This window comes from Colletotrichum abscissum (assembly GCF_030869225.1).
Source record: "Colletotrichum abscissum strain IMI 504890 chromosome Unknown Scaffold_43.1, whole genome shotgun sequence".
NCBI lineage: Eukaryota > Fungi > Ascomycota > Sordariomycetes > Glomerellales > Glomerellaceae > Colletotrichum > Colletotrichum abscissum.
The window spans coordinates 363,887-390,358 of NW_026850354.1; the positions used below are offsets into that span (position 1 = coordinate 363,887).

At 50.4% G+C, this 26,472-nt stretch overlaps 11 protein-coding genes across 11 annotated transcripts; 3 read left to right on the plus strand and 8 right to left on the minus strand.

Moving 5' to 3' along the window:
- Positions 1-27: 27 nt before the first annotated feature.
- Positions 28-1,256, plus strand: CABS01_13254 (short-chain dehydrogenase; the record flags this gene model as incomplete). The annotated part of the gene is made up of 3 exons (XM_060546598.1): positions 28-777; positions 835-1,065; positions 1,122-1,256. The coding sequence occupies 3 exons, from the start codon at positions 28-30 to the stop codon at positions 1,254-1,256; spliced, it is 1,116 nt and encodes a 371-aa protein (XP_060395219.1).
- Positions 1,257-2,061: 805 nt separating this feature from the next.
- CABS01_13255 (uncharacterized protein) lies at positions 2,062-3,741 on the plus strand (the record flags this gene model as incomplete). Its single annotated transcript, XM_060546599.1, has 3 exons — positions 2,062-2,242; positions 2,306-3,328; positions 3,407-3,741. The coding sequence occupies 3 exons, from the start codon at positions 2,062-2,064 to the stop codon at positions 3,739-3,741; spliced, it is 1,539 nt and encodes a 512-aa protein (XP_060395220.1).
- A 673-nt stretch (positions 3,742-4,414) lies between these two features.
- Positions 4,415-5,033, minus strand: CABS01_13256 (uncharacterized protein; the record flags this gene model as incomplete). The annotated part of the gene is made up of 3 exons (XM_060546600.1): positions 4,415-4,651; positions 4,730-4,860; positions 4,943-5,033. 3 exons carry the CDS (start codon positions 5,031-5,033, stop codon positions 4,415-4,417), a joined length of 459 nt encoding a protein of 152 aa, XP_060395221.1.
- Positions 5,034-5,795: 762 nt separating this feature from the next.
- CABS01_13257 (FAD binding domain-containing protein) lies at positions 5,796-7,851 on the plus strand (the record flags this gene model as incomplete). Its single annotated transcript, XM_060546601.1, has 5 exons — positions 5,796-6,311; positions 6,368-7,255; positions 7,315-7,480; positions 7,577-7,693; positions 7,757-7,851. 5 exons carry the CDS (start codon positions 5,796-5,798, stop codon positions 7,849-7,851), a joined length of 1,782 nt encoding a protein of 593 aa, XP_060395222.1.
- Positions 7,852-8,130: 279 nt separating this feature from the next.
- CABS01_13258 (sodium symporter family protein) lies at positions 8,131-10,753 on the minus strand (the record flags this gene model as incomplete). The annotated part of the gene is made up of 12 exons (XM_060546602.1): positions 8,131-8,358; positions 8,412-9,146; positions 9,198-9,396; positions 9,449-9,566; positions 9,617-9,850; positions 9,910-9,999; positions 10,053-10,133; positions 10,189-10,295; positions 10,346-10,419; positions 10,471-10,573; positions 10,631-10,666; positions 10,719-10,753. The coding sequence occupies 12 exons, from the start codon at positions 10,751-10,753 to the stop codon at positions 8,131-8,133; spliced, it is 2,040 nt and encodes a 679-aa protein (XP_060395223.1).
- A 1,029-nt stretch (positions 10,754-11,782) lies between these two features.
- On the minus strand, positions 11,783-13,321 carry CABS01_13259 (uncharacterized protein; the record flags this gene model as incomplete). The annotated part of the gene is made up of 1 exon (XM_060546603.1): positions 11,783-13,321. The coding sequence occupies one exon, from the start codon at positions 13,319-13,321 to the stop codon at positions 11,783-11,785; it is 1,539 nt and encodes a 512-aa protein (XP_060395224.1).
- Positions 13,322-14,124: 803 nt separating this feature from the next.
- On the minus strand, positions 14,125-15,487 carry CABS01_13260 (uncharacterized protein; the record flags this gene model as incomplete). The annotated part of the gene is made up of 5 exons (XM_060546604.1): positions 14,125-14,483; positions 14,553-14,620; positions 14,683-15,065; positions 15,139-15,243; positions 15,299-15,487. 5 exons carry the CDS (start codon positions 15,485-15,487, stop codon positions 14,125-14,127), a joined length of 1,104 nt encoding a protein of 367 aa, XP_060395225.1.
- A 2,017-nt stretch (positions 15,488-17,504) lies between these two features.
- On the minus strand, positions 17,505-18,788 carry CABS01_13261 (uncharacterized protein; the record flags this gene model as incomplete). The annotated part of the gene is made up of 1 exon (XM_060546605.1): positions 17,505-18,788. The coding sequence occupies one exon, from the start codon at positions 18,786-18,788 to the stop codon at positions 17,505-17,507; it is 1,284 nt and encodes a 427-aa protein (XP_060395226.1).
- An 804-nt stretch (positions 18,789-19,592) lies between these two features.
- Positions 19,593-21,317, minus strand: CABS01_13262 (NCS1 nucleoside transporter; the record flags this gene model as incomplete). The annotated part of the gene is made up of 4 exons (XM_060546606.1): positions 19,593-20,283; positions 20,333-20,737; positions 20,833-21,000; positions 21,067-21,317. 4 exons carry the CDS (start codon positions 21,315-21,317, stop codon positions 19,593-19,595), a joined length of 1,515 nt encoding a protein of 504 aa, XP_060395227.1.
- A 582-nt stretch (positions 21,318-21,899) lies between these two features.
- Positions 21,900-23,697, minus strand: CABS01_13263 (feruloyl esterase B; the record flags this gene model as incomplete). Its single annotated transcript, XM_060546607.1, has 3 exons — positions 21,900-23,040; positions 23,097-23,232; positions 23,313-23,697. The coding sequence occupies 3 exons, from the start codon at positions 23,695-23,697 to the stop codon at positions 21,900-21,902; spliced, it is 1,662 nt and encodes a 553-aa protein (XP_060395228.1).
- A 785-nt stretch (positions 23,698-24,482) lies between these two features.
- Positions 24,483-25,902, minus strand: CABS01_13264 (uncharacterized protein; the record flags this gene model as incomplete). The annotated part of the gene is made up of 3 exons (XM_060546608.1): positions 24,483-25,253; positions 25,313-25,565; positions 25,634-25,902. 3 exons carry the CDS (start codon positions 25,900-25,902, stop codon positions 24,483-24,485), a joined length of 1,293 nt encoding a protein of 430 aa, XP_060395229.1.
- Between the last annotated feature and the right edge of the window lie 570 nt (positions 25,903-26,472).

A 26,472-nucleotide genomic window follows, 5' to 3' on the forward strand; every position in this document is an offset into this window, starting at 1 on the left:
ATTGATGACGCTAGCGACAACTGCACCATGTTGACCTCACGAGAAGGATTCACGGTCGACGTGATTGCCAGATGGCTCCGAAAATCAGTCCTCAATCCATACCTCTCGATACCGCTTGCAACTGGACTGGCGGTGGTATCAGCAAAAAAGAACGGAGCGGTCGGACTCTCAGACATCAGATTTGACACCGCTCAGCGCGTTGCGTTCCTCGCGGCTCTAGCAAGCTTCGTCTTGTCAACCACCGAGTATCTCAACAAATGGTCAGCAAACAACTGGACGACAGACCACACATGGGATTTTGACAAAGAAATAATTGTTGTCACCGGTGGCAGCAGCGGCATCGGCCACAGTATCATCAAACATGTCTTGGCCAGAAACCCCCAGGCGACTATCGTTGTTGTCGACCTGGCTCCGCTATCATGGGAGCCTCAGAAAGGTTCCAACATCCACTTCTTCAAGTGTGATCTGACCGACACAAAAGCACTCAAGACTCTTTGCACGTTGATCCGAACTCAAGTCGGCGATCCTACCGTTCTCATCAACAATGCGGGAATCGCACGGGGTTACAGCGTCATGGAAGGCTCGTACGCAGACGTTGAGTTGACCATCAAGACAAATTTGCTCGCCCCCTTCCTGCTTACGAAGGAATTTTTGCCGCACATGGTTCGCACCAATCATGGCCATATCGTCAACGTCGGGTCGATGAGTTCGGTGGTTCCCCCAGTGAGAATTGCTGACTACTCTGCCACGAAGGCTGGGCTCACCGCAATGCATGAGGTAAATGCTACTTCTTTTGACTTGTCGAGCGCTGAGATGACTGCTAACACTTCCCAGTCACTTCAACTTGAGCTGAAATACATTCACAAAGCGCCCAAAGTTCGTCAAACGCTTGGAATCTTTGGCTTCATCCGAACGCCGCTGGTTCCCTTTGACCCCGGTCAGCCTCACTTCATGATGCCGCTCCTTCATGTGGACTCGGTAGGAGAGGCCATCGTAAATTCCCTTTACAGTGGCTTCGGACGGACGATCTATCTGCCCGGTATAATGTCATCTGTGACAGCCCTGGTAAATTCTATGCGTTCCTCGATTTATTGGACTTCACTGACGTGACTGATTTGCAGCGAGCTGGTCCTGAGTGGTTGTGGCGTCTTGCGAGGGAGACTACTGCGAGCGCGAAAGATATCGCGTATACGCCAAGGCAAAAGATTGATGACACAACTGGTCAATTTGAGATGGTGGAACCTGCAGAGAAGTGAATGTGTTGGACTTTGTCTTCGGTATTCTAGATGTAGAGAGACCGGAACTAATGCACATCTTCAACGTAACCAAATATGACCCTTATGGAAAATCACCAATTCGCCACAAATCTCCGTTTTCTCCCCTTCGAATCCTGTCAAGATTTTGACTTGTCACACCTACAGAGTATGCATGCCCAAAGAGCTGAGACCTGCCGCTCGCTAGAGGTGTTGATGGGCCTCCAAGGGCCTCCAGTCGGATGAATTCAATCGGATCGAGATGGACCGGGGCGTCAACATCTCCGTTACCCCGGCGCTCCGGCCGTGAACCGTTGCATTCTCACATAGCTCGTGTGCTCCCGATCTGCCAAGAACCATGGTCCCCCAATAGTCCTGAGCGGGATCGTCACCCTTCCGCGACCAGCTCCATTTTCCCCTCATTCCCGGGCCGTAGCTCTCCACTTTAGGGCGATCCCCCCATCAAACGAGGTCTCTTAGGTCATGGTGTTTCTCAGAAGCTCTCACAAAGTTTCACAACGACGTCGTAGTAGCATGCATATGCTTGCCACCCTCGGACGAGACTGCTACGCCCAACGTGGGACGAGCCGAGGCATGGGTGAACTACCCACCATTGACCAAGGTCGACGACGACATGCTCCCCCGCACTATCCTAACCTTCGCGAGTGTTTGATCGCTTCCTCAAACTGAGTTTTTTGACCTCATCCTTTCTGGGAACAGAGCCAACAGGTGTAATTACCAGAAGTCAGAGACGATAACTCGTGACTATCGTTTTCGAAAACAGTGTCAATACATAGGCCGATTTGACATGCGGAAAATGTCGAAAACTTCGGATACGCCTACCTACAGTCAGTTCGCGTGCGTGGGGACTGGGTTCTCGGCGATCGGGCTGGGAGCTACGTTGAAAAGATGGTACGGCATAGGCGATATCAAATTCTTTGAGCGGCACAGTGATCTCGGAGGAACATGGTTTATCAACCAATACCCAGGTAACGTTCCCTTTACGAGTATGGGCTTCGCCAAACACGGCAGTAATTGACATCGACCCAAAGGATGTGCATGCGACGTGCCCAGCGCATTGTACAGCTTCTCGTTCGAGTCCAACCCAGACTGGAGTCGAGTACTGCCTCCGCAACAGGAGCTATGGCAGTACCTCCACGATGTGGCCAAGAAATACTCGCTCATAGAGAAGATGAGGTTCGGCGTTAATGTCGAGCAATGCGTCTGGTCGGAAGAACGCAAACGCTGGAGGATGAACATCCGTCATTACGAAACCAACCGAGTCTTCGCGCATGAGTGTCAGTTCCTCTTCGCTGCCACAGGACAACTCATGCAGCCGCGGGAGATCGATGTTCCCGGTTCAACAAGCTTCAAGGGTCGCATCTTCCATTCGTCCCGGTGGGATCAAACCGTGGATATCCAGGACAAGAAAGTTGTTGTCATTGGGAACGGGTGTACTGCATCGCAAATCGTACCGGCCATTGTAGGCAAGACGAAGCACCTCACGCAAGCTATCCGCAAAAAGCACTGGGTCTTACCCCCCGTCGACAACGAGAATACAGAGTTCATGAAGAATGTCTTGAGGCATGTGCCAGGAACACAGACGCTGCAGAGATTTCTGGTCTTCGCTGCGGCAGAAAACACATTCCGAGGGTTTTACATGACGAATGATGGGAATAAGTATCGCAAGCGTGCTAGAGCCAACGCTGAGAAGTACATGAAGACAACGGCGCCGGCGAAGTATCATGACAAGCTCATACCTGACTTCGAACTCGGCTGCAAGAGACGCATCTTCGACTCAGGTTACTTGAAGAGCTTGCACTCGGAAAATCTCACTCTACTAGACGACCCGATCCAAGAAATTGTACCAGAGGGTATTCGAACTCGGGAAGGCGTCACAGAGGCGGATGTCATCGTTTTGGCCAATGGTTTCGTAACCAACAATGCGGTTGGGGGCCTGGATGTCATTGGTCGAAATGGAGAGCAGATAGACCAGCATTGGGAGTCGTTTGGTGGCCCAGAGGCCTACAATTGCACGATTGCAAGCGGTTTCCCAAACTTCTTTGTACTTCTTGGTAGGCTCTCCACTACATGCCATACAGGGGTAAGGTGGTTGCTAATTCAGTTCGCTTTAGGACCGAACTCACTCACAGGCCACACGTCCACCATCATCGCAGCGGAAAACTCTATTAACTTTGCACTTCGCATTATCAAACCGGTGCTTGATGGCAAGGGAATGACCGTCGAAGTTACTAGAGAGGCAGAGCAGCAATACGTTAGCCAGATGCAGGCCGACATGCAAAAGACTGTATGGTCCACGGGATGCACTAGCTGGTATCTGAAGGACACAACGGACGGCAAGAAGTGGAACGGCTCGACATATCCTTATTCTCAAGCGTACTTCTGGTATCGCTGCTTGTTCCCCGACTTTGGTGACTTGGAAATACGGGTAAGCATGCGAGTGAGACGAGGTAACTTGGAACGGTAAAGTGCTGACATATCAAAGGGACCGACCCATGCCGGGCGTAGGAGACGGACATGGCCAAAGAAGTTGGCAGTTGCCGCTGTTGTGGGATACGCTCTGTCACTGCTATTTGGCCTAACTCGGAACCCATTGGCTCGAAACCGCTGTTGGCAGCAGTTCAGTGTAGGCATGCAATTGTTAAGAGCTTTGTTGATAATGAGATTGGCGAATTTGAGAAGGAGGGTGGGCATGGTATGAGGTTGGAGACTTTGGGAAGGAGAATTCATCGAAGAGAAAATGCAGGAACAAGGTTGAAAAGATTATTAAAATGAGTTGCGAGCTGATGACAAGAGTGCAGCTGCCCTCAATGGAGAGGCAGTGCGAGTCCCATATAAGTTATTATTCATTACTAGTAAAACTCGAAGTGAAGTATGGCTTGTGTCCACTTTACTAGAAGATACTTACTCATAAAGGCAAGTTTCAATGAGTCTCTCTCACTTTGTCTCACTCCAAATCCTTTCGGTTGAATATTTAGAATGCAATGTGAAGGTCACTGTGATTGTCAAGCATGAAATATGAGGGGCGGAAGAAGTTGTGAACAACAAGTGGTATCTTTTACTTTTTTGACTATCTTCCTTGACGATGCAAGCGCAAGGGTTCAGCGATTTGACATTCCAGTCCCATTGCTTTTAAGCATTTACAACTTGGCAGCAGCCTTGGCCAGGTCGGCAAGGGCCTCACGGCGCTTGAACTTGGCGTCCTGGATGACACCAGCATCGGCATCGCTGGAGAAGTTGCCGGTCCACTCAACGAAGGTGCTGTTCTCGTTCTCACCGGAGGTGACGGGGTAGCAGCGGATGGTGCTGACGACAGAGGTGTAAGACAGCTCAGGCTGGGAGGTGATGACGCTGTAGGTGATGTAGTGGTTGATGGTCTGAATGTTGAAATTAGTTTCCGTGTAGTCTTCTGTTTGCAATCATGGGGAAGTAACCCCGCGATCAAAGAAACTTACGCTGTGCTCCTCCTGCTTGACCTCGAGGACGGTGCCGTCCTGGAAAGTCCATCTGACGATGTCGGTCTCCTCCTGAGCCTTGACGAACTCACTGCCCTTCAGAGCAGACCAGAAGTTCTGGAAGTTCTGGACTATTCGTTGAGACCTCGATATCAGCGTTTGCCCATACTCATCCTTGACCCACTGCCTGGGCCAGATTTTTACTGCACTTACGCTTGATGAAGTGCCAGACATGGCTGAGAGGAGCCTTGATGACGGCGCTCTCGACGACAGAGGTGGAAGTGGGAATGACGGAGGAAGACATGATGATTTGTTGAATGATTGATTCAGTTGCTTTGGAGGATGGCAGACTTGCAATGATGACGCGCAGGGGAGTGAAAAGGTAGGAGAAATTCTTTCATGTACTTGATGACGTAAAATTGTGGAAATGGAAATATGATCCGCCGAGGCAGAATTTGACTGGTTAAGTTCCATTCAGCTGCCCTTATCTAGCTACATTTTTTGCCCATCTTGTTCATTTTGCGTTTGCAGCCAAGGGCCCAAGGCGTCATGCTGTGTTGAGGCGCGCAACTGAGGGGTAAATTGGGGTGCATAAGCGCTTAGGCAAAGCAGGTTTCGTCATACACCAGCATTGGAATGCCATACTTTTCTTGGTACGATCGCAACAAGGCGGCATGCTCGATCCTTTCAAATGAATATCTTGTGGCCGAAGCTCCGGCATTTTGTGAAAAACCTGCCGTGGCCCCGTCGGTATCTCGAGGACCCACGCGGACCCGGATCCACAGGCTCAATAGTTTGGTGGGTGTCGTGTCCGGTGCCGACCTCATATCCCGGGCGGAATTCGGAAGACTGGTCGGATGCACAGGAAACGTCTTTGTATGCAGGGACGTCCCCCATGACAATCCCCCGCACAAGTTGACTTCCGGGGAAATAATTATTAACCCCGCTCGGTAGCTGATTTCGGAGCTTCGGCTAGCTAGTGATGTATAAGACGAGCAATCAGAAGTGTCATTTGCGATCGAAAACAAGCTACACTGGATCTCACTATCGTCATTTTGTTTCCAACATGCCTGAAGAGTACGACGTTCTTATCTGCGGCAGCGGCTCAGCTGGTCTCTGCGCAGCAGTCTGGCTAGCCCGATGCGGCATCAACTTCAAGATCCTTGAGCGGCGCGAAGGTCCCCTCAAGCAAGGTCAGGCAGACGGTGTTCAAGTTCGCACAGTCGAAATCCTTGAACACCTAGGCCTCTCCGAGGACGTCTTGAAGGAAGCTTACCACGTTCTCGAACTTGCGTTCTGGTCGCCCGACGGCAAGGGCGGGATTGGCAGGTCACATCTCGAGCCAGACACCGAGCCTGGTCTTAGCCATCTACCCCATGTGATTCTGAATCAGGCACGCATCAACGAGATTTTGATCGAGGATATTGTGAAGTCTTCTGGTAAATCACACATCCAGTATGGAAGTGATATACGTGAAGTTGCTGTCGATAGTGAAGCTGCGGGAAATCCAGATGCCCGTTGCGTGACTGTGAAGACAATTGAGAATGGCGTTGAGCGCACTTATCATGCCAAGTATGCTTTGGTGAGTCCCGCTAAGGTTGCTTGTGAGCTGAAGACGGCACTAATCACCAAATCTAGGGATGCGACGGAGCCCATAGTGCGGTCAGAAAGTCCCTTGGCTTCAAGATGGTGGGCGACAGCAGTGACGTGGTCTGGGCTGTCATGGACATCTACCCCAGGACCGACTTTCCCGATATCCGGAAGAAAAGCGTCATTCAGTCTGACTCGGGCAATTTGGTCATCATTCCACGAGAGGGCGACGAGATGGTCAGGTTCTACATGGAAATGCCAGTCTCGACTCCAGGGGAAGTCACACCTGAGAGAGTCAAAGAGCGCATTGATGGCATTTTCAAGCCTTACCAAGTCGAAATAGCCGAGACATCCTGGTTCTCTGCATACTCCATCGGGCAACGGCTTGCGGACCATTTCACAAAAGATCATCGAGTTTTCCTTACTGGCGACGCCTGCCACACACATTCGCCTAAGGCTGGACAAGGAATGAATGTCAGTCTTCAAGATGGGTACAACATTGGATGGAAACTCGCCGCAGTCCTCCGAAAGCACGTCCATCCCTCAATATTGGAGACGTACGTCTCTGAACGCCACCAGACAGCCAAGGGCCTCATCGACTTTGACAGGCAATTTGCAAAGATGTTTTCTTCGGCGTACCGGAAAGAAAATGGGTACACTACTGAAGACTTCCAAGATTACTTTATCAAATCGGGGAGATACACTGCTGGTCTAGCCACGCAATATCAGCCGTCAATGCTCGTGAGGCCTGGTCACAAGGATAGCCTGGCGTCTGGTGTCAGCGTGGGAATGAGGTTCCAAAGCGCGCAAGTCGTTCGCTTCTCTGATGCCAAAGCGATGCAACTTTCGCATGCTCTACGCGCGGACTCGAGATGGTCTTTGGTCGTCTTCCCTGGCGATATTTTGCAGGCTCAAGCAGCGAAATGCTTATTCCAGGTGAGCAACACGAAAGCACCTTGTCACCGGGCTCATAGCACTGCTAAACATGTGTACAGGTCGCAAAATCGCTTGAAGCATCGATGAAACAGCTTCCGACACTTCAAAATGATATCCACAGCTTCTTGAATCTGGTTTTGGTGCTCAATTCTGACCGACGAAAATTGGAAGATCGTCATATACCACGGCTGTTTACCCCTACCGCAGGAAGGTGGGGGGTCAAGTGTGAGTACCTTGATATTACATGAGTTACCAAGTCTCGAAACCTCCTCCTCCAACGATTCGATCTTACACGTACTTCTGGCTAATGAGATTATGAAGGCCTGCAAAATGTTTTCGTTGATGATGTCAGTTACCATGCAGGCCACGGAGAAGCATATGTAAAATATGGCATTGACCCGGAGGTTGGCGCGATGGTGCTCGTCCGACCAGATCAGTGTAAGTTCCCTCAAAGAGACCTTCAAGTTATCCAATATTCGTAGATTGACGTTGTGAATCCAGATGTTGCTGGCACATTCGACTTTGCAACCGTCGAGGATATCTTTGAATTTTTCAAAGGCTTCACGACGCACGCAACGAATGGATTCCACCAATAATCATCGCCTAGTTGAGTCGCTACCTGTAAACTCGCACCAAGGCTCATTAAATATTTAAGCCTGCTGAGACAATTTGTCGTTCTGTTAATACTGGAATCCGATAGTATGCGGAAATGAATAGACCAAGAGCATTTTCTCAGCATCAGAGCATGTGGCTTCGAACGAGAACTTTAGAACAGGATACTAGGTAGTGCGCAGATCATGTCCGGACAGCATTTATATGTAACATACTTGAAGTACTACATGAACATTAGTTACGAAGATCGACTAAAGAACACTTTATGACTTGGACGTTGCCTTCTCCGTGAGCTCCGGTGGCGTACTTGAGCCAGGCGACATGCCCTCACTGACGGGCTTTCCCTTGCCTCTCAGGCCGAAGAGGTCTTTGATCATCATGCGAGTAGTTCGCACAATCGTGCTCCGAGATTCGAAGATCGGCAAGAAGATAACCATGACAACAGAGGCGAATAGCCAAGTGATTCCTACAACGACCCAGCCGGTGAAGAACTGCGGCACGGTATTAGTACAGCATATTATTTGGATATTGAACAAGCACTCACAGATTTTCCAAATACATAGCCAGTGCCATACAACGGCATCGGCCATAGAATGAGCAGAACGAGTGTCACACCAACAGTCAGCCAGCGAGCAGTCTTGGCTGCTTTTTCGAGCTTAACCTGCTCGTCAGGATCACTTTGCAGTGCTCTCACCCTCTCTTCGGGCGAGTTTTCAACATCCATATGAGCAGCGTCAACGAGCTCATGATCGTCCGCTTGTCGGATGTTGAGCATACTCTGCCAGTCGTACTGCTGGGGCTTGAAAGGTGGGATAAAAGTCAAAAGTGGGATGATGACGATTGGTGAAAGGAGCGATGTCAAGTTTCCGGCTAACATCGGCTCGTTTGCACCGGTGTTCGTAACACTCAATTCGCCGTACTTAATCTTCGTTGTGACGAGCCATGCCGTCATCGAAAGGGCGAATCCGATGATTGGACTGAAGGTGGCGGCGGCCCAAGACTGTCCATCCCAGAGAAGAGTGAGAGCAGCTGGCAAGACGGCGGAAGAAATGATGACACCCATCATGAGGTACAAGTAGCCCATGGAGATACCTACGTAGTTGAGGCCAGTTGCGAACCCAGCCATGACAAGAGCAAAGACGCCCATGCCGATGTAGTTGATCCGCATAAGCTGCTTGCCGGTAGCGTTGGTGTTGAAGTAGGTCTTGTAGATATCGTAGGTGCAGATGGACGACACAGAGATGAGCTCAGACGAGTAAGTGCTCATGATAGCCATGAACTACTAGAAGTTAGCAACCTAGATGGCCTCGAGCTTGTAAGAACTACTCACGGCTAGTATGAGAGTTGCAACCGCTCCACCCTTTCCAAGCAGAGCTACGGCGGCGGTGGGTAGCACCAATCCAGCATCAACGTCCGCAGCGGCTAGACGGTTCGGGTATGTCGGCCATATATCGTACTTTTCTAGGGCGAGACCGGCGAGACCCATAGTTGTCGCTGTGAGCCAAGGAACGGCAAACCAACTGATTCCGCTGGAGTGGTGTCAGAACACAAGAATCTCATAACTTTTCGCAAGGGCCTTACCCCATGACATAACCCGGAAGGGCATCAATCGGACTTGCTGCAATTGCCTTGTTGTAGTAACCATTGTCCAAAAACACTGTACCGAAGTTGCCGCAGAGATTGATGATGAAGAACTCAACTATGTGACTGTGAGTGGAGTCGTATCAAAACTTGAACTTAAGAACTCACTTCCTCCTTGGGAGCGCATTGTCAAGTAGCTGCCTCCAGAGTTTCCTGTCAAGGGGCGCTCAACTGCAAGTTCAGTTAGGATTTCCCACACTCGCCCGGGGGAGCCTAGGAGATGATTTGTTGAGTAGACTGTGAAAGCAAAGATGAAGATGATGATGAGGATGACTAGACCATTGATGTAGTCCGTGATAAAGGTTGCTTTGATTCCGCCGAAAAGAGTGTAAACAACCACACCTGTCCAACAGTCAGAACGGCGACTCAAAGCTTTGGAAATTCTGGCATTAGGTGCTTACCGATCGGAAACAAGAATACGGAAGCTGCTACGGGGGCGCCAGTCAAGTTCTGGATAACCGCAGATCCACCAGTGAGGAGCATCGCCGTCACTGAACGAGAACTTAGTATATTGATGACCAGAGCGATGAGGGTCGAGACCTACCTAGGACATTGCAGAAGCAACAGAAAACGATATACACGCCGTGTGTGACCGGACCATATCGAGCTTTCACGACTTCTAGGACTGGGAGAGCCAGGTTAGTCAAGACTCACGGGGCCATTGCCTATCAAAGCCTCACATGTGTGCGCATTGGGAGCACGTCTCTTCAGCTCAATAGCGAGCGTGGCAAACAGGATGATTTGAACAGTGGCCCCAGAGGCATACCATACGGGCCCTGAAACACCGCTTGATGAAGTCAGCTTCACTAGTAGACAAAAGGTTACCATAGAGCTCACTATTTGTAAGCTACGGCTGTGCTTTGCAGCAGAGTCGCGGCCCATGTCCAAGTTGAAAGGACCGATGAGGCGACCTAGCAAGAATCAGCGCTGAAGGATGTCGTATGAAAATGATCGATAGTTACCAATCCCGATTTTAGTGACCGCCCAGCTGTCGTAAACATCTCGGATGTCTGAAGCTCATAGTTGTATCTTTTGAGTGCCCAAGTGATAATGATCATGAACACGCTGTGAGTTGGATCAGCACTTGGGCCTGACGCCCAGGACTGGGAAAATGTAACATACGCAAAAAGAACACCAAGTCCAATCATAAGTCCATAGCTAGATATTGTTAGCGTTCAAAACTCCGTAACTATGTCGGAAGGAAACCGACCCCCATCCTTGGTTTAGAACTGGTGTCGAGTCCATGGTTTCTATCGAGAAGAAGGTGCCTATTGGCTGCTGAATTGTGTTTGGTATAACTTTAGCATCAGACCCGTTCCCAGCAGTTCAGGGCGATGCCTGGATCAGCGGGGGAGTCGATAGAAATATGTCAGAGCAAAAGCGCTCCGTCTGCTTTGTTAGCCGTTTGTCAATGGCCGCCGGGCTTTTATCACTTTTATCAGTAACCCGTGCTTTTGACGTATGCTAGATGCTAATCAATTCTACTACTCCCCGAGGCCAGTCACTGCAAACCCCCGAGAAGCTGATAAAGGCTCTCCGCCAAGAACGTCTGTTCCGGTACATCGGAGCGGAATGGTTAATCGAGCGATAAGGCCATTGGAATGGGATAAACTAGGCATACGAAGTCCCAAAGTACAAGTTTTCTCCGTCGTCGCGCATGTCTGAGTAATGCGCCGCCGGATCTTGGCGTGGAGGAGCGGGATCCGCATAGTGAGGAACAATTTTCTTTGTATTTTCTGTCGTAATTCAATGTGGCCGGCGGGCATGTTTGCTCTCAAGGTTTCTAACGTGTCCCGCCGTTATCACCCGCTCGGTCCCGGGGTTCACAAGTACTATGGGACGCGGAAGGCTTGTTAGTCGCTTAAGTGATAAAATGCTCCTGCCCAGGAGCGCCGAGATGCCGAGAAGACGATGTTGGGGGTTTCAGTGGTTCGGATGGGGCGAGCCAAGGTCTTAGTACTTCTTGGAAGTCGAGTTGTTATCACCCTCCAATCAAGGGAACCTGGAACTGGAGATAAGGTTGCGAATAGTCATCGGAAATATTGGTTTCTGGCAAAGCACAATGATCATGAGTTTTGCTATGCGGGGAGTATTGTTTGGCTATTATTCAGGCAGTAATCTACTTAGGCAGCTGGGCGCCCACGAGCCACCGAGCAATTGCCCACAGTCGCAACTGCAACTGCCCGCGGTGGCCAAACAGTATCGGCTAAGCTAACTAATTGCACCGAAATATCTCGCTCCCAGATCTCTGCGAGCCTGACGTCACACATTTCTTTAGCCTTGGCAGAAACCCTCGAAGAACAGGTCTTCCTGATTTGCGTCTGGATCCCAATCGTCTTCAAACTCATCGCCGTATCTCTCGCGACCAATGTTGTGGAACAGCTGTTTTAACGTCTCATCCGCCTCCCAATTGCCGGTTCTCCACTCAAAGAGCCGAACGTCTTCATCATCTGACCCCACAGAGCCTGAGTCCTCGTCAACATCTGGTGCCGTGTACCCAATTCCCCAACCGAGTGATTTCTGGCTATTCATCATGTCGAATCCTTTGTTATATGAGAACTTGGATGAGACGTGATCTCCCAGGTACCACCAGATTGGTGACCATATCATTGCTTCTTTCAAGCGAGGCATCTTGGCCGCTGACTTGGCGAACGCGGCGAGCAGCGGGTACAGTGTGTCTGGATTGGGATTGAGGCGCCATCCTGATGGTCTGCAAGGAGCGTGGCCGAGTATGATGGTATCGCTGTCAGCGGAATTGCCTTGGGTGGCATATTCCACACCTTCAACAGGGTATCCCTGCACATCCTTGCCTTCTCCACGGGGTCCTATGAAATACCAGGATCCGGATGGGGTTGCTGGGTGGAATTTGACCTCTAGAGACTCCAGATTGGGCCAGACTGAACCATTCTCATCCTCGGGCAAGAAAAAGGAATGGTCAATAATGGCACTAAGTCGAAGTTGGGTGAGGTTTTGGCAAAGAAGTCTAAGACTTGAGCTAAAGGAGTCCGACGGCCCTGAGAGGATAAGTTTCGGCATCGCAGCATCGTGATCGAGAAGTTGATGCGCCTTCCGGCTCTGGAATTTCAACTCGGCTTTCCTTGTCTGAAGAGACATGTTTTTAGCGGCTCTCGCAAAATCCTCTCGCCCATGGAAGCGGACCAGATCGATTTCAGCATCACAGTTGTGTTCGTCGAAGAGCTCGGCATTTATGCTCGTAATGCCTGGGAGTTTGAGTGAGAGATCCAGCGCGGCTCTGAGATCGAATCTGCTGAAATAATTCGACTGCCGTTGAGTCGGATTAGGTCCCAGGTAAAGAGAGCCGATAGATGTGAGCGTCGGTAGCCTGTTTGGGTCAAGAAGCCGTATGAACCATGCTTCTGGTATCCTAATCTCCGTCTCACGCGTCTCAGGACTAGTGATTGCAAGATCAATCGTGCCTTGCGGGCCATCATCCTCTTCGAGGTTCTGAAGGCAATCAAAGAGCTGATGGATCTGACTGGAAAGATACTCCGCGTTGCGCTTCGCTTCTGCGGCGTTGTCTGCTGTTGATCGTATCCTGTTTGGCAGCCGTTGGGGCAGCAAAACCAGCTTATACTCCAGCTTCCGCAACCAGCAGAAGCGCGCACCGCGAAATTTTTCCTCAAATTCACAGAGATCACGCACTCGCAGAGTGCAGTCTGTGAAGCCGTCAGAATACTTCTCCGCCGCGGTGCGAAGCTTAGGCGATAGAAGTAGTAGGTTTTTGAGGTCGGGTCGGTGCAAGTTCGATGCGATCTGGTCGACGACTTCCTGGGGGAGGATCTCCATGGCCATACTCAAATTTCGATGCTCAACTGTCTTCGTGAGATTCTGAGAACTTGTCTTGGAAGGTGCAGTAAAAGTTGGGAGGATCACGAAGATGATAGAAATGAAGCCATTGACGTCGCACAGCCAATGGCAGAAGGCTTATCCGCATCCGGTGATGCTTTGCTCGCAGGGGTGGCATTGCCGGACAGAGACAAACACATACGAGCTTACTCAGCCGTGGCTTGCCCAGGTCATTCGGAAATCCGTCACATTGATGCATTAGGTAAGGTGATGTACTGGAGGAACGCAAACTGCCAGCGCTAGAGTTTAGGGGTTATCGCTAAGGACTCTTCTATCCAGAACTCTGTTCTCTCACTGATCTCAAGGTGTAAACGAATATTCGGTCACCCTCAGTAGTCAGACAATAAATGGTAGTCTGAACATATCGTGCAGTCGCGTATTCACAGATTGCCCGTCGGCATCCTGCCAAGAGCCAAGGCGCCGGCGGGCTCTCCAACCCTACAATTCCACTCCGCTGGCGACGATCTCAAGGGGGTAATCATAATTACCAATGATGAAGCTTCCCTTCAGATCCCATATCACTCGGTCTTCTATGCCCATGGCAGTCCATCTTCAAATCTTGGTTCTATGGAAACTTCAGAAGCAATACATTTGCCGAACCAGGAGGGTGTAACATCACTCCCTTGTCCGGCGGCGAATTGACGGCCCCACTTCGACCGGCACTCAGGCCGGCCCCCGGGACAAAGTATTCCTATTCCCCCGCGCCTTCAATGTAGCCCAAAATGCGCATCTATGTTGACTCTTTAAAATCAGCGTCCACGAGATTGACCATCTAGTTCGTATTGGACCGTAACTTCTTGAGTTCTCATGATGATGTGCTTCTGGCTATCGGAATCATCATCCAGCTGAACCCAGGTGTCGTGAGGGCCACTTTGGCAGTTCGAAACTGTCAAGCCTCGCCCGCTGAGGTTATTCATTCTAACACCGTTGCTTCCAGCCTGCATTCCAGATATAGCATTCAGACCATTCGACCCTGTGTTGTTGTAAGACCCCTTGCTGGACTTATCTAGCCAGAACTTGAGCAGTCGCCTCAAAGACGGCAGCGAGCCGGCAATGATACCGATGCCACATTCGAGAATCGACCACAAAACAATATTTGCAATGTTATCTGGAGAATATCTGATCAGCCACGGCGATGAAAAGAAAGAGACAAGCTACAAAATGAGCGAACACTTACGCAAGTAATTCTCGACTTGGTTATAGTATTGCAAGTACGGCAGTCGGACTATCGTAGCGGCGCTTGCACTGGAGTAACATAATAGTTAGCAATCGTAGCAAATTCATTATTGAACTGCACAAAAACCCACATCGCACCTAGCGCAAGCACAGCGCAAACAGAAACTTTTACTCTCGACTTCATCTGTAAGCCCCACACAACAACTGTCGGGACGATTGCGCAGGTCCAGTCGGTTACAATGGCTAGGACCGAGATCATGTAGCTAATTGTGGTAATAATATTCTGAGGTGCACACTGTCCGTCCACTGACTTATCCCAAGTGTACTCCATTGGGCGGCATACTGCAACCACGGCAATGAAGCCGACGGTGGTGCTGAGTCCTGATGCAATCATGACGGCCCAAAGGATGGTTCGGTATCTTCTTCGATTCGTGATGCGGAATACAGTTAAGCAGATACTGGCTTTGATGAATGGAAGGCTCCATGCGTAAGTAATCTGGAAAAAGACAAGCCACTGTTCGACATTGGGGTTAGTCTGCTAACTCGAATACGGGGTTGTAGGAAAAAGGGATGAAGACTTAAGGTACTTTGATACCGGCTACCATATTCCATTCTTGCAGATGAGCATCTGTTGTTCCCATTCCTGCATATACCGCAATGGAGGTGAAGACGCAACATGCCAGGTAAATCGCCTATTGTCAAATAGTCAGTGGCAGAAAGTAAAGCAAGATCGTACAAAATACTCACCACGCCAATGCCCATGAGGTAGTCATCTGTACCTGTTGCTCGCGTCTTGTGTCGTGCCCACAGTCGTAGGATGAAAACAACAAAAGATATGGATCCTAGGCAAATTGTAATTCCCAGGGTCGCCATCCTTAGGAGATCTGGTTTAGTGATCCAATTCACCTCCATCTCGTCGAAAGGCTTCGCCGCCATTTTGAGAGCTGAACTCGAAAGATTGGTGACCCTTGAGTTTCAATAGGCTGTTTCAATGTTCTTCAGCAGAGCATAGCCCTTCTGCTTGACGTCGTGCAGCGATCCAAGATATTGACGAAAAAAGTGCTTTCTGTGGCCGGATGCTTGATGATATGGTATTGAAGAATGTTTGACTGAAGAACAGATTCTTCAGATCCCCTGCCATCTACCGAGCGATCAAAACTCACAAAGATCAACCACTTCTACAAACATTGAATATCCTGCAATAGAGAGACACAGGAGATTTGTGTTGGGACATCGATTGAACCATGTTCATCGATAGACAATCGTCATGGTCCACTTACATTTCAACTTTCGGGCGTTCATTTTACCCCCTGAATTGCAAGCCCCTGATCGTCGAGACTTATAATTCCGATATGATTTCGTTGCCATACAAATCGTTTTGCGGTGGTCTTGGAAATCCAGGGTCGGGATTTGATGGAGCGGTTCTTTGGGTTGTTTGCGAACAAAAGTTCCTGCCATCCATGTTCAAAGTAAATCTCACGATGCCATCCTTTATGGATATGAGCGGCCCAGACACCCTGCACTAGCCTCCAACAATCACTGTGCAACTGCTTGTGCCTGCTAAGTGGGTGACATATTAGATCACCAGTCAACAAATGATTATAACACTTACGACCTATTTATTTTATTATTAGTTAACTTCTATATATTTACTAAAGAATACTCTTCAAGAAGTAGAAAGTGAAAAATAGTAGGAAAAGAGCTAGGGTTCATAGAGCGGCAAACGATTATGTCACCCACTTGCCTGCTTCGAGGAGTGGAACTGCGACAGCAGAATGATTGTCCAGGGACTGGATGTTGGAAGACGATGCCTGCGAAGAGCTGTGGATCTGTTTGGTGGAGATGTCCTTCCTTGGCTGTTGGAACGACGCAGTATGGATGCCTGTCGCATGACCCGGCTTCTGTCTTTTAGAATCGACTCTCTTAGCCCGGCTAAGTGACTCAGCCAAAGGATGGACCACTATCATCGATCGAAGCAAACACCGAGCTTCGACATTCGTAGCGTGGACCTTCCTGTAGGCGACACTCACACCATCATGTGACTGAGCACATGTTGTTATCATAAGCTCAAGCACACTCAATACGTCTGGTAGATATAGATTGGTCGAAATTTCTAGGCATGAAATTGCTATTCATCAAGCTCATGCTGAGTAGTTCAGTACCCTCATGGACCTCGTGGCTCTTAGCCAGTTGAGGGCGAGAACAGTCAGGGTCCTGATTGCTAAACATTGTCCCCCAACACTCGCCTGCACCGCTCGTATTTCAATGTTAGCGAGATTCACAATACGGAGATCATGGATCTGAGATCTGCTCGGCATCCCTCTTTGAAGAAACTCTGCCGATGCAGTATCGTTCCAACCGGAGTTGGATTCCCATTACCAACAGTGACAATCTGGGAAACAAGAACCCTGCCGGCTGCAATGTTCTCTACTAGGGCCCCAGGACTAGGTTGCATCATCGATGGAAAGGCCTTGAAACTCGGCTATTACGTGTCAAATAAACGATTTTCTACTGGAAGCTCGTGAGGCAGCAAGAGACATACAAGAGTGAACCAACGGAGATAGTGGAGACCGTGCCGTCCAAGGGGCTTTCGGGATGAGGAGAAAAGTTCCACAGTGCACAAGGACTACACAACGGCGGCGTCTCTCCGATGAAGACGTGGGGCTACGGCAGGGGTCATGTTTGCTCTTCGAGACTCCAACAACGGGTTCAAGAATCGGATAACCAGGGTAAATGTTGAGGCCCGGGTGAAATACCGCCTCCATAGATGCTGGTCAATTGGCCAGGCAGGTGGGCGAATTCGATCACACAGGTGAGAAAATGGACGGAGTGATCGTTTAGCGACACGAAGGGATAGGTCATTAGTTGGCAAGGGCACTTGGATGATCTTCATCAGATTCTACAGACAAGCTAAGATACAGGTGTTGAGGTCGCTATCAAGGCGCGCAAGTGCTCACTCGTGAGCGGCGCGTAATGTTCCAACGCAATCATCCTTCCTTGTCACAAAGATACCCTCCCGGACTTCGCCCTCAATCCCACCAAGAGCACCCGTAGTGTAGAACCCAAGTAGACGCTTGTGGCGGTCAGACAACTTAGCCTCGACATCCTTGCGCAGTGACAGGAAGTTGTTTTCCTGCTGGCGAATGAAGGACCGCATGAAGAAGATCAGAATAACCGGACGCTCGCCAGACTCCTCACGGTTGGGGCCAGTAGCATGCCACAGCCGACTGTCAAACACCAAGGCAGTGCCAGAAGGCCCTTCGGCGGCGACAGTGCCATCGACAGTGAACAGGTCATCAGGGGCAATTTGACCAAGGTGAGACGCAGGGAACACGCGGGTGCCGCCGTTCTTCTCCGTAATGTCCCCGAGATACCACATGATGTTGAGGCCGAAAGCGAGCTCACGCACAGGCGGTTGAATGGCAACTTGATCTATGTGAAGTTGCATGGGAACGTTTCCGGGGCGGGCAATGTTGGCGCTGTAACTATGGATAAGAGCATGCTCGCCGAGGAACCAGGGAACAATCTCATCGATGAGAGGGTGGTTCAGAAGATCGAGGAACTCCTCTCCCTTGTTGATCAGAGTCCAGATGCGCTGGTTTGGGGCGTTTGGGCCACCGTCCGCGGCGGAAACGCCAGCCTTGCGCTCGCCAGCAGCTTGTTCCTGGGTTCCCTTCCTCAAGATAGAAACTTGCTCAGGAGTCAGGGCGTTCTTGACGAGACCGTAGCCAAACTCTTTGATATCCCGCTTGACTTGGTCGATATCCTCTGTTGGCCGAGGAAGACGGGCAAAGGCGCCAGGAACGACCTTCTTGGGCGGTACGGGAGGGTTGGGAGTGAGGAGGTCGGCGAACTTGATGGCCACGGGGACATTGCCCTGCGGCATTGAAGCCTCGTGGAAGAAGGCGTCCTTGAACAGGCCATATCGAGGCTCGAGCTTGCCCTCGTAGAACTGAGAGATGTACTCGGGCTTGATTGTGACTTTTGTATCTGGCTTATCGGAGCAAGAGTCGAGGAATCTCGCCTCAGATGAACGAGCATCCACAAAGATTGGGGCACGATCTCCGAATGTCAAGGAGACGAGTGCGTTCAGTTGGGCGAGCAGCGGAAGCTTTTCCTTGATGATCTCATGAGCACGGCTGACGTCGGCCTCAACCTTTTCGCTGAGCTTGCTGTAAGACTGGTTGCTGAAGTCCAACCCAGGGGTGAAGGTCTTTCCAGGTGCGATACCAGCCATCGTGAGGAGGTGAGGAGGGAGGAGGGAGATTGAAGATTGCTTCAAGGGATGTAGCCAAGTAAATCTAGAAGAGAACTGGGAGCGTTGCGGTTTGAAGAGATACGAAAGCAGTACTTCCCCTTCATTATGTACGCCAGCTTACGGCGAGCTGCCGGCACCTACGACTGTCAACAAGATGATCAAAGGGGTTTCCCAAGTCGGCGCCTGTGCCGCCAGGTGGATAATTCTTATTGAACAGCATCTTCGGGGAAGAGCTGCAACGAAACCCTGCAGTGAGACGATCCGTAAGCTCCAGTACCTGGTGGAGTCGTTCGAGTGAGGGGTCCTTGACTATTCCCTGTCTCTTGTTGGTTGTCGCAAACTAAACCTGACCCTAGTCTGAAGAGTTCTGCATGCGACGTCGAGGCTGTGGAACCATCGAAAGGGACATCCCCATGGATATTATATCCTTGGTCAAAGGAGGTGTTTGCTGCCATTTAGCCGCTTGAGCGGTTGATAAGATCCGAGGTACCGCGGGAGATTATGGAAGCATTTTTCTTGATGGGGATGGATGGCGAAGCTTGATTGGCAAGTTATGCTAATGCAAGGTCGCGGTATTGGCTTGTTTCTCAATGTACAAATTTGTACCGTTTATGACAGGATGATGAGGCGCCGTAGAAGAGCATCGAAAGTGGTGCAACACACACGGAGTAGCCAAATGAATCCCGTGACCTGAACGTGATTGGCATTGATCACAGATCTCCTCCACCTCCTCGAGCTAGTGAAAATCATTTCTATACTGTCTTTCATAACCATCACAACCCATTACCGTCCCGAGTAGTGCTTCTCGGCGTAACGCAGAGGCACATACAAGACAGCGCTCAAGAAGAACGCAATCTCGAAGCCAATGTCTCCTGTCGAGACCGCGATGGGACCCGTAAACCAGACCTGGGCAATACAAGGAACGACGAGACCAAAGCTCAACACAGCTGCGCCGATAGCAGCAATACCCAGGGGCAGCTTGGAGGGCACGTCCCACACCGCAACCTCATAGAGCTTGGAGTCACCGCGCCTAAAGACAAAGTGCTCGGTGACCACGATTCCGACGAAGGACGCAGACCAGTAGCCGATGAGGGCAATGAAGTTCTCGAGACTCAAAAAGAAGTCGTGTGCTGCCTTGACCGCGATCGGAATGATAATGGCGGTCACGATAACGGAGAAAATGTACCGCGGCAGGCGGAACGACGGGATGAGGGTCTGGAAGTTCAGCGTAATTGCATACATGGTGCCGGAAATGTTTGCCAACAGCGTGAATGCAAGGACGACAAGAATGAATTTGCCGAATCCGCCGGCTGGGGAGAGCATGGCTCCGAGAACGCCGCCGACCAAGGTGCTATCGAAGCCGATTTGCCACTCGGGGATGTTGCTCATAGCACCACCGATAGCCGCGCCGAGAGTCATAAGCAATATTGTGGGCACAACCAACCCCAAGTAGCTGTAGGCAAAGATGCGGTGTCTAATGAAAAGTCAGTCTTGAGATCATCTCTGTGAGCGCATTTACTTACGAGACCGTCCGGCCAGTAGGGTCAAAGTATGTTGTCAGGTCAGATGCGATGCAGGCCCATGGGATCATGTACGAAGCGATGACACCACCGAAGCTAAGGACTCCCGCAGCCGTTGCCGGCTCAAAGGGGGCTTGCTTTTGCAACTGCTGTCCGCCACATCCAACCGCGATGATAATGGCTACGAGAGCTGGCATCCATGCGTACCCCTCATAGAAGTGCAGCACGTTGAAGCCACAGAAAGAGATCAGCAGAGCCGCGATGCCGATCAAGACGATGCCAACGGAAGTCGAAAGGTCGCCTTCGGACACTGCTGAAAGGCACTGCCCACCAACGACACAAATGATGACACAGAAGCCGGTAAGAGTAGCGAGGTTGAGCACGACAGGGATGTATACGAAGTAGTATCTAGGAAGGCGTCAGTTGAGACGCTTGAGTTGGCCACGGGCAACCCGAGATCATGAGGTAGGTCCGCCCTTTCGACCGGGGCATTATCAACTTACCCAAAACTAAACCGAGCTTGAATCATCTGTCGCATGCCAGTCTTCGGGCCCAACGTCGACAAGAATGCTGGTGCCAGCGTTGACAGCAAATTGAAGAAGAGAATGACGAGCGCCGAATCTCGGAGGCCAAGGCCGAAAGAGACCGGGCCCAGCATGCCGAACGTGATACTGAGTGGCAAACGTCAGCCTGTGTGCACGAGGACCATATGAAATCTGAAGAGCCAGAAAACTTACGCCAAAATGTTCGTGTTGATAGAGCACCAGATCGTGAAAGCATTGAAGTACTTGGTGTTCGTCCGGACTTCTCTTGGGATAGGCTCGATGCCGCCTTCTTCGACCCGCCCAGCCATCAACACTCTCCGCACCAGACCTTTGCTGCTCCGGCCTGTAGCCGAAGCTGCTTGTGCATCTGCACCAAGGTTCTCTGTCGTTGCGTGCTTTTCATCGCCGCGCCGGTCACGCTGGCTCTCCAAGTTGTCTGCCATTTTGATGTCTTTGCCGGAGGTTGCAAAGCTACGACTCAATGTCAGACTGAGGCAAACAGAGGGTGCACCAAACAGTCATGTAAATGTTTCGACTGAGGATGACTCGATGCCGATAAGTAAGGTAAGATAATGAAAATTTGTTGCGGAAGTCCGTGCGTTGCGTACAAATTACGCCCAAATTCGCCTTAGTTGGCGAATTATTGACTAATGAAGTCTCCATAAGCCCATTGTTTTGGCCGGATTTGGCTTACTGGATTGGATGCTTCTTTGATCCTGACAAGGGATCGATTCCCGGCCCGGTCAAGCGGGATGTTGACCGGATCGGCTTTTGTGACATGTGCACGTCTGGCTGAACCAAGATGGAATCTACCTATCCGGATCAACTTCTATAATTGTTCAGCTTACTATGTGACTTATTACTGGAACTCCTGGTTGGCATGGAACAAATACATATAGGGTCAACCTGAGACAGTTGCACCGTTATTACATGTGAATTTTTGGCCCTGGTCCCTCATCGAGTCCATAAGAGCTGATACGATGTCATTCTCTCACTCCTGAATCTGCACGCAGCTAGATTTTCAACTACACACATTTCCAGCTATCCGGGAGTTTTGGATCCATACCCTCACCCCGGTAGGTATTTCGCAACGGGTATCTGCAATGTCGCCGTTGGAAGTCCACACCCGAACCAACACTGTCATTGACAAACTTGGTTCCTGTTATGGTGTCCGGGGCGATTCCACTCTCAGCCCAGTCTACTATGGCGGCCAGGACATTGTATGTCCTATTGAATGGGAGACTATCGCTGATGACGGCCGAGTTTCCACCGCTGCTTCCTTGGCCAATCAACCAGGCACCGGGTCCTGTCGTGCAATGGTACAGGCCCGAAACACGGAAGAACCGTGTGAAGTGATCCATTCCAGTGTGGTTCAGATGCATGCCTTTTGCCAAGCGGTCATAGAAAATGGGAGTGTGAAAGCTCGTAATCTGCTGATCCTGTTGGCCGTGGTACATCAACAACTTTCCTCCCCTCCTCTTGAATGCCGACAAGTCCCGTGGGTACGTCTTGATGTTGCCAGGGTTCCGCTTTTGAGCAAAGATGCCGTCCTTTTCGAGTGTGTAAGTAGCCGGGTCCCAATTCGGGTCATTGTAAATCGCATAGCGGAACCAATTCTGGGATAGAGCAAACGGGCTTCCACTGTACAGCCCGTCTGCGGTGATGATTTCGCTGCCGGGATTCATGGCTGGCCAGAAAAGCTTGCCGTCCGTGTAGTTGGTTGGGCTGAAGATCTTTCTCACGATCTCGACTTGTGCGCCAGTGAGGCATTTGGAGTCGCTGCTGTCTGGCTTGCACAGGAGAGTTCCAGGTTCGAAGTGACAGAGGGTGGGGTCCTCTATGATGCCGTCTTGAACGCCATCGATAGTGTCGCACTGCTTAAGCACTTCATCATGGATTGTCGTCTTCCAGGTGGCGGGAGCAATGAAATCCTTGGAGTCAACAGAACCAGTCAGAGGGTAGAAGCTGGCTCGCCAGGAGTAGAGGTTGTTGAAGTCCACTGCCGGTGCACCTGCGACGATACCATCGAAGTCTTCGGGAAACATGTCCGCGGCTTGTACGCCTTGCCGTCCTCCAAGAGAGCAACCTAAGAAGTATGACCCCGTCATCTTCTCCTTGTAGAGAGACTTGAGAAGACTCTTCCCAGCGAGAACGCCCGTGTGAATCCTGGTAGGCATGTCAGTCGGTTTGTAGATTGGAAAGTCGAAGCTGGGATAACTCACGCTCTGTACGAAAAGTCAATGACAACATCATCATTGTTGAGGAACTGTGCACCGGTCGTTCCAGCATGCCCGTTATTCGTGCCAACAGCAACAAAGCCATGAGCAGTAGCATACGCAAGGTCCTCAGTGTGAACGCCTATCGCATTTCTCATTGTTAGTACGTGCTCAGCTTAAACGCCACTACTCCATGTCAGTGTCCCAGACTCAGCTACTTACACCCATCGAGCCCTCCACCAGCGACCGTTACCATGCGCCCATTCCATTTCTCGGGTAGCCACACTTCAGCGACAATCTGTGATCTACTAGAAGTTGTGATATTCATGGCGACACGACACAGATTAGTGCGGACCACCTGGCTTCCGCGACCGCATGATGGATCTTGTTCTGGAAAAGTGAGGTTGGCGCCGGTCTCCACATAACTGATCTCCTGAGCAGTCGAGTTGACCACTGTAGTCTGAGGAGTAAGAGCCAGGCAGTCACTCTGAAAAGTCGCTTCCGAAGGCATAGCCAACGCCAGCAAAACGGCAAGGACTAGAGAAACTGCCGCGAACATCTTTAACAAAGCGAATCCCGACAGGCTGGGTATCTGTCCCGGAGCCATCAATGGGCTCCCGATCTCATCTTATGTTTCTGGTTGGGGGGGCACGGCAGACAGGGAAACCAAACAGACTGTTACCCCGCATACATGTAGTGATAAATATCGCCCCCGGCCCTCTCTAGTCCACATGTAGCTTACACGACCCCGGTGATACAAGGATCAGCCAGGGCTTTGACTGTGATGTAACAACAATAAGATTAGCGCTTGGCTAGCTTGGATACCTTACTTTGCGGGAAGGATGAATCCGAAGCTCTATACTGAAATGATTTTGCTCTCGAATCTCCGATAGCAGATTCCGTTGAAAATGTGCAGACTGCAAAAGCAGCGTGGTCTGATGTATTTGATGTCTGCTTTAGAAGTTTTGGCCGATATGATTGTCAAGTCACGTTGCTATTCGACTGGTCGATAACAGCAAACACCCCAAGTCACAATTCGTCAAGGACCATTGCCGGTGATCTCTCCGCAGTCCCTGATGAGTGGAGTCCGATCCTGCCGTTCTTGCCGGCCCCGCCCCGACAACCAGGCTCGGCAACTGGTATTCGGTCATAGATATTCCGGCCTATCAAAATGCCGAGTGGTCTTAAATCAAGATGGCGCTTGAGGTAGGCAAGTGATGGAATTTGGATTCGGAAATCCTACGGCGCGTTCCTCAGTCACCAAAAGCCCCATTCGCCTCGTTCCGTACACCCTCCAGGTTTCGGTACCTCTGTGGCCGGTCTTCTTATGGGCTTGGTCCTGATGGGAAGATTGCTGCGACCAGATGTCTAGCAGTGGATCATAAATCTACCTCATAGCACAGCTGCGACTTGTCCGTGCTGATTGGCAGCCCCAAGCAACTTTTCGACAGCTTTATCTATCTCGTAATGGTACATCCAAGTACTCTTACTCTCAGCTGCCCTTCGCACTCGCTCTTCAATCTCCTCATTGACAGGAAGATTCTCCGAAAGCAGTGTAGTGTTCATCGCACCAAAATCATCAAGAACCTTGTACAAGTCGCGATAATGGGGTGACCTGATCTGATCATACAACTCTAGAGCTGCAGACAAGTCCCCACCGTTGTTCCAGTGCCAGTCAACGCTTTGCGTCAAGGCATAGACATCCTCCAAAGCAAATCCGGCTCCAGCGCCAAAGGCGCCCGATAGAGGGTGAGATGCGTCTCCAATCAAGGCAATAGCCTCCTCGTGGACGACGCTTTTCAGTCGCGGCCCCGAGAAAAGTGCAAATTCCTGCGTCTCGCCCTGAGCAGCAAGTTGGATGACTTTGCGGACAGGCTCGCAAAATTCGTCGTACTCTGAGGCGATGGTGGAAAAGTCAAAAGGCCGACCCCAGCTCACGTGTTCCTGACCTTCAATCGGCCGGCGGATGCGTGCAGTGACCTCGAAGTCATCTCCGCCAAGAGGACACGTAAACACGTACTTTCCAGCAGTGTTCTGCCAGAATACGGGAGACTTTGGGATACCCTCGATCTTCTCGGCTGTAGGCTTGTGAATGATGGTCCGATAGGCAGATTGGCCATTGTACTTAATCTTGTGCTCAGGAAAAGCGTAGGATCTCACAAACTTCGTGTTATTAGTTTCTGTTGTCTCTTCAGTGGTATCGTGACGGGGTTGAGCCTTACCGAACGAATGCCATCTGCTCCAACTAGTAGGTCAACTTCATCGCTGAAGCCATCTTCAAAACGGATTGCAATTCTACCAGTCGACAACTTCGTGATATCGATGAGCTTTTTAGAAGTTTTGATACGACTTTGGTCAACTTCTTTGAGCAAAGCAGCCTGCAATTTGGCTCGAACCATGCGGCAGCTTACTTGCTGCGGCGGAGTATCTTTGGGATGATGGTGTTGTTCCAGAAGCTTTCCGGTTCTTCCGTTCCTGTGGGGGAGAGTCGGTATTAGTAAGTCTCATGATCTTCCCTATTTACAACACAAAATTTCGCATACCTTGACTGTCCGCTGGTTCCATCAGGAGATCTGAAGAAATCCAAAGGATCAATGTTTCTGGCTGCCCCGTTCAACTCCAAGAGCCTCCAGGTATGTCTTTGTAGGCTAATACCGCCGCCAGTTTCACTGATTTGCGACTTCTTTTCGTAAAGAGACCAGTCAACATAGTTCAACTTTCCGAACTCAATCGCGGCACCCAACCCTCCGGGCCCGCCACCAATGATGGCAACTTTCAGAGGACTTGGCCCGCTATGATTCTTGACAGCCATCGTGATAATGAATTGGTGGGAGCGTATGTTGACAAAGGAGCCGATCGGTTGTGTTGATGAATGATTTCGTTACTAGATGACTTGGCAATCTTCCATCGGAAGCTCTGAGATAGCGATATGGATTGCGCGGCATTTTATGGTTCTGAGTCAAGGCATGCATCGCCCAATGGTTGGAGTTCATCAGGTCATCTTGATGTATTGCGCCATCCAAGGAACAGATTGGCAATCCCGGCCCGCGCCGATAACGAACACCACACCCGCGCGCAAGTTACTAATTGATACAAGTGGATCACCTTCACACAAACAACAAGATGCATGAGTGAACATAGCCCTATCTGTTGTTCAAGTGAGCCAAGATTCGATTCCAAGTTGCATTCAAGAGTGTCTTGGCAAAGGCTTGTTGATTTCTTGAAGCATCGCGCAATTTCATCTCTAGTAGGATTACTTAGTTAAAGTCCAGGACAAGAAAAGCTCCTGGCGATCAGACAAACCGTGCACTATGATTAACTCGAATGAATACAATTCTTCCTTAATCGACGCTTAGGTCATCAACTCATCAAGGAAGTGATT